Raw genomic sequence first — 11,527 nt, 5'->3', positions numbered from 1 at the left:
TTTATTTTAGTTATTTATTTCTCAGAAGAGCTCCTTCTTGCACCTTCCAGACAAAAAAAAATACAAAACAAGAGACAGAGCATTGTTTCAAATACAGAAACAAATACAGTTTGTTGGAGTATAAAGAGTTACTGGTAGCAGTGTGTCAGAAGAACGGTGGCTTATTCCAGGGGCACTTCAATATTCCTGAGGAATAACCATGATTTCTCCTTTCCTCCCACTGGGATATTAGTCACTGTTCCTGTAAAACAAGAAAGCTCACATTATAAAACTTCACATCCTAGAGCACCTTCTACCACCCAGGAATGTCAAAGCAAACTGCTTAGTCTCATAACACCCGTGCAAGGCAGATCTGAACCAATTTTCATAACTACACCAAAAGCAATAACTACATTCAGAAAAAGAAATGCGTTGCAAAGCTAGGAACAACCAAGACTGCCCAAGTGTCTGCTTCATGCTCTGGTGTGTGTGTGCACACACACACACACACACACATCATCATCCAGATACAGTATAAACCTCACACAGGAGTACAAACAAAATGCAGTGTCTGGGCTTGTCCAAGATTGTAGCAGCAAGAGAACCAGAGACTGATGGCTCAGTATTTACTTGCTGGGTTTGTGGTTGTAGCCGTGTTGGTCTAAGGACACAATTCAGGCAAGGATCACCTGAAGAAGGGTGACTGCCTGAAAGCTTGCTAAGAACTTGTTTCCAACTACTCAGTTGGTCTAATAAAAGATGGCATATCTACTCAAAGAACCTTGCCAGTATTTACTTTGAAGTTTGAAATCGGTCCATCAAGGTCAAAAACACCTAACCCCATCTAGGAAAACCTCCATCCTATACTCAGGCCACAAATATGAATCAAGCAAGTAACTGAACTGAGAAGCTATGAACTACCAACCTGAGAGCAGTGGAAGCTGTCTGCCTATGGCTCAAGGAACTAAAAAGGGGGTTGCTTAATAGAGAATTAGCAGAATTGTACTAAATACTTTTGGGGATGTTTAGGGGCAGTGTCTTGCTTTATAGACATCGCCTATGTACAGGTGATAAACTCCCTCCTCGTTCATTTTAATAACCAAAAGAGAAGGACGTTTCACTGCTACAAAGTTAGAATCAAGTTAAAACTCGATCTCAGAAGGAAATGGTGTGCCCAGCTCGTGAATGCTGGACATTTTGGAAGTTCAACTTAAATTCCTGACAGTTGTTTGCAAAGTAAAATCCTAAAAGAATTTACTTCAGGTCAGTCTAAATGTTTAATTTAGATGAAAAACATTTTTTTCTTAAAAAGAGTTTTTGTCCTACGATTAACCACAATTTCAACACTCTCTTTTTTAACCAGTCCGCTAACATTTGTTGGTGCTTTGACACTTTCAGAACATCCCTTTTCAAAATTGCCAAAAAGCTTCTTAGCACTTCCGTCAAAGAAACTCACCTCCTCCTCGCAAGAACTTACATGTTTTGAAACTAGGATTTTTTCAACAACCAAAAAAAATTGTCAAAAGAACTGCATAAAACTTTAATTAAAACATTATTTTCTAAGGAGGAAAAAAAACAGATGAGCACGATAATGCAACATTTTCCACAGTCTTAACCATCAGAAATGAAATAATTTTGTTTTAATAACCCTGGAGCTATTATCCATGACTATACGTTTTGGAGAGAATTAATATTAACCATTAGATGGATTCGTCTGCTCCTTCCCTCCCTGTAAAATGCTCAGATTATTTGAGCCAGAGGAAGCTAATGGAGACAGCATGATGGAAACTATTTGTCCAACTCCAGTGCTGTGCAGGCAGCTGCGCTTCTTCCTTCGAGTGTCCCTCTGATTACCTCATGCTCAGTGGGACCACCCTCGCCACAGAGCAGAGATTATTCCTTAATACAAATCTAAACCCTTGCCAGGCTAGATGCAGACTTAGTCTTCTAGTGCCCCATGTTCTCGAGTGGTTTTACTTTGTCACAACAAGCATCTTCCAATGGACACACTGTTTTTCAGAGTATTTGAACAGGACATTTACCCAGTCTCTTCAAACCAAAGACATCTCATCAGTTTACTTTAAGATTCAAGGCTTCAGACTAAGGAGATTCCCCACAACAGACTTGTGTTGAACTAATACACGAGAGCAAATATTAAACACTGGTTTAGATGAGCAACATCTAGTCCTAAAAAGTTACTGAGCTGCATTTAGGAACATTACTTTGCTTGCATAGAAAGGGTAGAAACATAGAGTGCCCAATACCCAAAATCACTTACTTCTCTAATATAAAATGAAAGTCTGTTTAATGTAAATAACTGCGCTACAATCACCCGGACAAAACTTTTCTAAGGAGAAGTTTTGAAATAGAAGTGTTTTCTTGGACTGCAGGACTTTGGTGAATGCTAACCCTCCAATAAATGCAGGGAATGCTAGACTTTGTATTCCTGATTGTCTAATAGTAAAGAGAAGCAGGGGAAGAACACTTCCAAGCCTTCCATGGCCATCATTGCACCCTTTTTACCAGGTCATTTTAAAGTCTTCTGGCAAATTCTCTATGTGGGCCTTTCAGAGCACATATAAGAGAGCATTCCTAAAAAGTATACCATTCTACTACTGTGTCATTGCAACGTTTTCAGCAATATATTCCTTCACAAGGAGTTACAACGCATATTTTGTGATCAATGTTGCTACCTGCAGCACAGTATTTCCTAGCAAATGTGTTTGTATGACTGGAGTCAGAGTATTTATGGCTAGATTCATTTTCCAGACTTTTCAATGTGTATTTTGTTACATGCACTTTTACTTGTGGGAAAACCACCTGCAGCATAAACAGATCCTGGAAAATTCTAGTGCCCTCATAGGGGCTGGAATGTAACAGATGTGGTAATTTGTGAAGTCAAAGAGCATACTGATTATTTTAAAGCCCTTAAAGTTTGATAAGAACATAGCACACAGGATTTCTCTTTGGGTTTGTCTTAATACAGGTTTCTTCTATACTCTTTAGGTGAAGGTACGAATCTTTAATTAAGCACTGAAGAGTGTCTAGATGTACTGGTATCCCAATACTTACTTTTACAAATTTGCCATGGAGAAGATATGGAGATTGGAAGTCATGTTGACAATTGGAATAAGCCATTCCTAATCCCAATCCTGACCCAAAAGCAATAGGCCACGTCTTTCCTGGAGTGGGGCACAGGAACAAAAGAGACCAAAAAATTAGGCAAAGCTGCTTTCTTCTCAAAATGCAACAAAAACTTCTTATCTAACCTAAAGCCAAGTTACTACAAGACAGGGACTGTCCACATTCAGGTTCTACGAATTCCAAAACTTGCTAAAAAAGCCCAATTTAGAAAGTAAGGTCAGAAGGCAAAAATAGCATTTAGGGCAGGGGTGGCCAACCTGCGGCTCCAGAGCCACATGCAGCTCTTCAGAAGTTAATATGCACCTCCCTGAATCTTTGCACAAGCACACGGTGCTTCCATATGGAAGCTGGTCACAGTGCGCTGGTCATCAGTTTACGCAGGCTGAGGAGCTGGCCTGCTGTCGTCTCAGGATCTTTCAGATAAGATCTGTCCTTTCTACATGCAAGACTTTGTCTTTCATTGATAGATTGATTCAAAATCTGTAATCCAAGAGGGGTTTTGTTGTTATACAAGCATCAATGGTAATAAAAAAAAGAGGGTTCTGCAATTTGCACTTAATTAGCAGAGCAGAACCCAGCGCATTCTACAAAACCCTTTTTGGCTCTGCAACATTGACAGAAGTGGCAAACACTTGCTATTTTTGCTGTAGGCTCTTTCAGGCAAAAAACTGGCTTTAGTGCTTGTATAAAAACTTACCCTACAGGGAACAAAATCCTCATTGTTGTTCTTGTAATCACCAAAGGACCTAGGGAGAGCAATTCTGACTAGGCATGCAAGGTTTACAAAGTAGCTGTTTCCCTAAAAAAGTGTATTTTAAGGAATCTATCGTAAATCAGAACAGCTTACAATTTCTTGTGCAAACAGAACTTGCCAGTTAGTATTTTGAAGGCATGCACCTTCAGTGCTTGCGAACGATCTGAAGTCAGGCACAGCATGTGCTCTGTCACCTGTCTTAGAGTTGAGGATTATGCCATTACCAAGAAAGAGCAATTAAAGGAGAAAAATTAAGATTAGCTAGGGAGAAAAATTGTGTGTGTTAAAACCCCAACAGAACTGGCAAGGGCTGATGTCTACACATGCACTTCATTAGTTTTTAAGTACAGGGTCTACTGCAGTGCCAGGACTTTATAATCAGAAGTCTGACTTCATGCCCAGCTAAAATTCTGAGATGGTCCATACTTGGTGACCTTGTTTAACACTAGTTAAGTCTTGGTAATTTCACTTCCACTAATCTGTCTGGATCAGTAATGGAAGAGTTGGCATAACACTCCAATTCACATTTACATGGTTCAAAGGATTGTTTAAAAAGTAGTACATCCACAACAGATTATGATTCTGAAATCAAATAGTCAAGAAATGGGACACACTTACTTTTGAAGAAGGTAACTGAGAAAACAATTCCTAAACCAAAACCAGCACCTGCAAAAAAAAAAAAAAAAAGAGGGAAGTATCATAAGGAGAGAGTTTGAAAATAAACAATAATGGAAGTAGATTTTTTTTTTTTATATTCCTTGTTCTGGCTCAAGAATGCTACCCCAATCAGAAGCATGTACCCCTAGATATAAAAAAAAAATAAAAAAAAAAAATATATATATATACAATATATATATATATATTCCCTGCATCTCATTAGTTATAAACAAACCTTGGACCCCATGATGAACTGTCACCCTCAGCTCAGGAATCAGCCTGTATTTGGCTTGCTGTCATTGGATGAGACGCTTAAAAAGATCAAGGGCACAGATTTGCTTTAGGTTTGCAAATGGCTATCAGGAGTGCTTCTCACTGCTCCAACATGTGTCCTCAGGGTACCAAACTTTGATGGCTGATGTTACTCTATATCTTGCAAAAGAAAGCTTGGGGCTGCTTATCTTTTATATCCACAGCATTCATTAAGCAGCAGATTTAAAACAGGTTGGGAAGGAATGATTACTTACATCCTAGACATATGACATGCAGCTTGAATTGTAGCAGCTCTCCATCACCACTATGGAGCTATCTTGCCTTGTTTAAAAAAAATAAATAAAGCTTTCCCTTGGGCAATGCATATTAAGAAGTCTCATGTGGGGTGGTTTTTGCAGTTTCAAAAGGCATTAAATAAAAGTTAAAAAAATTAAGCTCAAAATAGCATTCCCATGCAAGTTGCATTCCTATGCAAGTTGCAGAAGGATTAACAAGACATCCAAGAGCAAGATTCAGCCATGTATGCACTTTAAAAAATTGAAAAAAGTCAAAGAAAGAGAAAAAAGAAGAAGAAAACAAAATGTTGTCGTGTATGTTTGAAAGAGCACTGGGCTTGAATTCTCGTTAGGATGCAGAACAGACCCAGCATGCTTAAGGGCCAAGGAGGCTGATAACTATTAAAAAGAACACTTCCTGCTGCAGGGACTACTACAGACAGAGCAAACACTGCAGGACTGGACTTAAGAGTATACTGGCACCAGGCTCGGTTGGACAATGGAAATACTTCCATACCACTAACCCTTTTACAGGACATCCAAGTTCCCCTTTTGGATTCCTTCCACTTCCCACACTGACTTTTACTATTTGCAAAGAAAACATAATAAATGAAGCTTCCACTGCTTTATTACTCTTTGCTCCAATTAAACAGCTCTGTACTTTGCTGCCTTAGTTAATGATTAGTGAAGCATTGCAAGTGCTTTTTTTCATTGGGAAAAAATCCAACCAAATGGTAAATATTAGGAAATGAGATAATGATTTGATCTTAGAAGAAATAGAAAGACAAGAAAAACCTGACATTTGTGCTGAAACAGATCAAGTTATCCAGCTGTACTAAGAAGCTAGAAATCAGAATTATTTCTGAAAGCTCTTGTCTTTTCAACATTGTTTGAACATAGTTTCCTTAGATCCAGCTATGACAGAGGTAATGCTACCAGGGCATTATGGTTTCAGGACAGAACTACCAAACATGCAACAGGGGAGTGATCCTGACATAAGTCCCCTAGACATGTTAGCAATTGAACATTGTATAGAAGGTCAGGTTCTTGCTCTTTTTTTAATCTTCTTCACATTACAAAACCTGGGGAGGAAAAGGGGAAACCATATCCTGTTGCCCGGTTAGACTTTCAGGTATTTTTCTCCATTTGATTTACTAGCAGGTACAATCACTGTTAAAAAGTTTCTGCCACGGGATTCTGATTGCTCAAAGACGCACAGAGCTTATGCTGAAAGTAGGAGAGAAACAGCAGGGTCATCATTCATACACTTGCCCCAAATGGAGTTTTTCTTCTGTACCTCTGTAATAGCACAGCTGGTGCTGGCTCTGATAGAAGGTTTATGCTATTAAGGAGAGTTACTAATCTTGAAGAATCCATCACGTGAATTCACGAAATGGACCAACGCTTTGGCCCCCTGACCCAGGGCTCCGTTTGAATCTTTTTCCTACCATATGTAGCCAAGCTGCCCCTTTGTTCTGGTCTGACTGCTGTACTAGAATATCTGAATTTGAATAGCAAGTGATTACTTCAAACAGGCAGGCAAGACAGCATAAGGCATCAATTGAACTGTCCGGCTTAGCAGGCTTGTCACGCAGCGATGCTGCTTCATGCTTCCTGTCCAACGAGGGATTCTCTCTGCCAATCCAAACAGTTTAGCTAATCAATGAGAAATGATTTACAGAATGAGAAATTCTGTCATCTAAATGCAATGCCCAAGAAGTTATTACTGCCACAACATTTTCCATGTTACTGGTCAAACCCATATTCTTCTTGCCAGTGCTGTGGGAAAGCAGTTTGTTTTTCAGGTTATGATAATGAGGAATTATGTATTTAAAGGACAAAAGGTGGCGGAGAAATAAACCAAAAGTTGTATTAAATGTTGCTCCTCATTATTGTAATAGCCCCTGAGACTCCTCTCTAATCCCTTCCTTCTCCACTCACTCACCAGCCTCTGGAGGAGGATTAAAAATAACCCCATCAATGCTGCTTCTTACCGGCTGGTAGGGGAGCTGCAAAATGAACATTAGAGGAAGACCATATTGCCTCTGCCAACTGCAAATTATACAAGGTCAGGAAAGAAGCCTATGTCTTCCACGGGGCAACGAACCACCCCTGGACACACCAGCTAGTGCACTATAGATGTTTTAAGGCAAAGAGAAAATGTGTCCCTAAAGGAACCTTGGTGGGAGCCAAGTGAGAATGGTATAAGTGCAGCACATTACCCAGAGGACCTGGTAGAGGAGGCACTTTTGGAGCTCTAGTTATTTGGATTGCTGGAATTCAAACGTTTTGCTGTGGTGACAAGCACGGGTTCCAGGAAGGCGATCTGGGATTTCTGACCGATTCCCGTGGCATGACATGGTGACTGTGTTCAAAGCTACTTTACCCCACCCTTTTCCAGCTGAAAGAGGAAAACAGAAAATTAGTTCTAGAAAATTATGTCAGAGATTTGGATCAGCCTGCTGATCCAAGGCGCATGGAAGGGAGTCCAATTGCTAATGCTTTTTGTTATCTGTGAGAGGAGGAGATTGGATAAATGTAAAGCCAAAGAACAGGAGATCTGTTTCCCTGAGGCCTGGTCCCCATCCTTCTGGGGAGCGGGTTAGAAACTATGGTGATCTCACAGCTGGAGGTGCCATGATGAGGAACCATAAGAAACACTTAGATTTTCTGCCCACCGACGCAAACCAATATTTATGGGGAGCCTGATTTTTACTGGTTGGCTTTTCCCAGTAAACATTGGTTTGAACTTAAAACCAGAAGCCTTAGCTACGTTTAAGTTTTTGCCCTGGATTGGTAAGAAACTGTTGCTGTGGATAACTTCTCACCCATCTTCATCCCACTAGGAAGTATTTGTGGTTATGTGGTCGTTTCCCGTGTCTCCAAGAAGGGGGCATAAACCAGTCCCTCTTGGAAACAAAAGTCATGCATTTTGCTTTAATTCTATATAAAGTTACACAAGAGATAAACAATGGCAGAGCCTGCTGATGAGTTTTACAGGTTCAAGTTCTCACATGCTCAATTTCCTTTTAAAAAAGGCAACATGTTGCTTCAAAGAGCCTCCCACCTGATCAAGGGACACTAAATCTGCAGCTGTTTCCACTAAAGATCGGCACCTCTAGGCCAGGCTTTAACTTCATAACAATAAAACATGAAAGGTTTATCTTACAATAAAAACAAACGAACACGGAAAAAGCGGAGGGCTTGATCTGTGCCGGGCAGCTCCCCCCACCCGACCCCTTCTTGCACGACAGGCTCTTTGGAGGAAAAGGCCACAGGAAAGAGTACAAAGCATTTTTCACCTCCTATGACAGCTTTAAATGTTTAACTAGAAAAACAGCCTCTTCGGCCCTGTCGATCATTTCAGTTTGAACCCATTTACAGGCATTGCTGACAGGGAACGTTAAGGATCTGTGCACATTTTTCCTTTTTAAAATGTTCCTGCCTGACAGTAAAGGCTGTTTACATACAAGCAGGACCATACGGAATTGGGATTAGGCACGAAGCCCGGTCTCCAGAAGCTCATCTCTATACTTTTTTTGGCTCGTGTGCTTTCAGAGAGAAATATCATCATACCCAAAAATCAATCTAACACACACAAGAGCACGTGCCTTATACCCAACAGGACATCATAAAAGTGTCTGGTAGATAAACAAGCATCTCCAGGATGGACTCATGCCCCAACAGTCCATCTGGGAAAAAGGGTTTCTATAAATTCATCAGTGCTCCCTCCAACGCAACGTGGTTGCCGCATGAGCTTTTCTAATCTACTGAACCAACTGCAGGCTTAAGCCAGGACAAAGCCAGCCACACCTAGATGAGTTTTTCTTCTTAGCAGTCAGTTTGAGACTAAAGGTGAAAAGATTAAAACACACTCATTCATAGTTGGCAGCTGCTGTTATGGCACTTGTTAGAGCCTTTTCAGTTGTTAAATACAATTTTCTTTTGTATTTAAGCAACTCCCACCTGAAGACAGATGCAAAATACTAAGCTGCAAGTTCCCTCCCTTCAGGTTTTACTCTTTTACAGAAGAGCTAAAATAGTAAAAATGAAAAACAAGCTGCTGGAAAGCAGCTACTTAGTCCTAAGAAAGTAGTGACCAGTCTGCTACACATCAAGCCCTCTGGAGATGGCAGGATTCAGGGACGTGTCCAGGGCATCCAGCCCTTGATACATTTAGCCAGAAAAAGGACACTAATCCATCATTAAGTCCAGCCCTTCTGGACAAATAGCCACCTCTTTCAAAAAAAGCACAACATTCAGTACAACTCCATTGCCTTGTTGAGACGGTGGTGGCAGCAGCTTAAGGGCAAAATGGGAGTTTTCATCCATTCAATTAAACTACTACTTAAACAAATTTCTATTGCTAAAGAAGAAACTAAATTTCAGAGCAGTATGTTCCGATGAAGTATTGCTACTGCAGCTAGGCAGAGTACAAGAATATATTAGGGGGTAATTAAGAAAAATTGAATGTTGTGTGTAAATATCGTTTGTGGACCATTTCTTAGTCAAAATTAAGACACTGTACCCTCCATTTTCTCTGTCCCTAAAATAAAGACATTTGGCAAGACCCATAGTCAATTGTGCCAAAATATGGCAGGGTACCTTCATAGGTCAGAGCCTCCAGGGCAGTATTTAGCAAGAATTAAGTTTCTAAGAACTAGTGATCGTTTAATAAAGGTGCTTAGAGTCCAATTTCAGAGAAAAAATAAATTTAACAGACTCCAAAACTACATTGCTTAATCTTTTTGTGGCCGGAATCTGATTTTTTTCCAGTAAGTGCCAATGCCTCAATGGCTTCTTTTTAAAGTCTTTTTCCTCTCTCCCCTGTTGTGTGGATTATTTATACAGAAAATAGGGAAAAATGAATGATGGCACAGGCAAAACAGTGAAACTATATACAAAGTCCTCACAAAAATGTATATTAAAGCATTAAAGGAAAAAAAGATGCAGAAAAGAGATTTGTTTTTTGTTTTTTGGTCTGGACATAGTAATCTAAAATACTAGAAATGATAGGATAAAAAAGTTCTGATATTAGTGTAATTAAGCTGATATCCCTTTAAGAAAAAAATAAATAAAATAAAACCCTCACTCATGATTTCCAGAGGACCACCTCTGCCAACATTTCTATCCAAAGGCCAAGTTCAGACACACACGTGAACTTGCACCTACTATATAACAGCTCTTTCCATGTGTGGAGATAAAGTTGCTGGCCATCTCACTTTCCAGATACATTGACAGTAACTGCAAACAGGTACACCTAGCAGTACAAGGCATTTATTCTCTCTGCCAACTACAGTGAACAGGTTACTGGAGCAGAAGGAACACAGATTTCCCCATGTCCTCCAGAAAAAGAGGAAGGTAACTGGAAACAAGAGCAGGGAGAGGTCAGCAGACCAGTAAGACAGCATCGCCTCTTGTCCAGGTTGAAACCATGTCTACACTAAAGTACTCTATTAAGCACTCCTGCTGTGGCACATACTACACTGGTAGAAAATTCAGCTTTCCCATATAGCTGCAAACCCTCCCCTATTGCTTCTCAGCAGAAATGCAGTTTTATTCATATAATGCCATGTACACTTGGAGCTTCTTCCAACCATATTGGTCATGGATCTCACCTCTGCCAACACAGCTTTGCCAACAGAAAGAAGCCTGTAGTGGCAATGTAGCTTGACATCCATGGATAATTTAGAAGGAAAAATGTTACAATGGTTACTCACTTATTAAAGGAAATGCCATGGAAAGAAGCCTGAATCCTCTCCGTCTCCAGCGAGGAATTTATAATTTATGAGGACATGTTCCAGTAGCCCTTAAGTTCCTCAAAATTCTTTACAAAAGTAAGTTTGATATATCAAGGAACCAAGAGCCAGGAAACAATCCCACCTACTGGTATCCTGTCACCGGGACAAATAAATGAGTGAATAGGTTAGGACGCAATTTGACTGACATTCCTTTCCACTAGCTGGTTGGGCTTTATGGCAATGTCACAGCCACATACTGTCTTTCAAAAGCTTCACTACTGCAGCTTCACTGCTGCACTAGTGTAGAGGACCAGGGAGTCAGGGCATTTGGGCTTAACTTCCAGCTGAGCAGACCCTACCTTCTAAAGCAGGGTTTTGCAGTTGGTTGAACCAGTGTGGGGATCATAGTTACAGAACAAGCCCAGTTTTCCCTTCTCTCCTAGCAAAGGTCTTCCATCTAGAGCTGTGGGGTTTGATGTAAAGGCCAAGCAGGACTCTGACCTAGCTCCTGCTCATCAACTTTGACTAATTAGCTGAACAGATGCCCAATCCAGAACTGAAGCCACTGTAAAGCTCCAGTTCCAATGGTAACAGAAGCGGAGTAGTCTTGGTTTCACACGTTTCAGAGTCATAGATTCACAGATGTTAGGGTCGGAAGGGACCTCAATAGATCATCGAGTCCGACCTCCTGCGTAGGCAGGAAA

General features: G+C 40.5%; 1 protein-coding gene across 1 annotated transcript in view; it reads right to left on the bottom strand.

The window, feature by feature from the left end:
- Positions 1 to 11,527, bottom strand: part of MINOS1 (mitochondrial inner membrane organizing system 1) — a 24,288-nt gene continuing 12,761 nt past the window's right edge. The window contains exons 2-4 of the mRNA XM_006031481.3: positions 4,496 to 4,543; positions 3,052 to 3,161; positions 1 to 241 (exon numbers count right to left, since the gene is read on the bottom strand). Of these exons, the coding sequence (XP_006031543.1) occupies positions 233 to 241; positions 3,052 to 3,161; positions 4,496 to 4,543 (167 nt within the window). The 3' untranslated portion in view covers positions 1 to 232. The remainder of the gene's footprint in view (positions 242 to 3,051; positions 3,162 to 4,495; positions 4,544 to 11,527) is intronic.

Source organism: Alligator sinensis, unplaced genomic scaffold (assembly GCF_000455745.1).
Source record: "Alligator sinensis unplaced genomic scaffold, ASM45574v1 scaffold1719_1, whole genome shotgun sequence".
NCBI lineage: Eukaryota > Metazoa > Chordata > Crocodylia > Alligatoridae > Alligator > Alligator sinensis.
The sequence above is the reverse complement of the archived record's forward strand: the minus strand, read 5'-3'. Positions and strand labels throughout refer to the sequence as shown.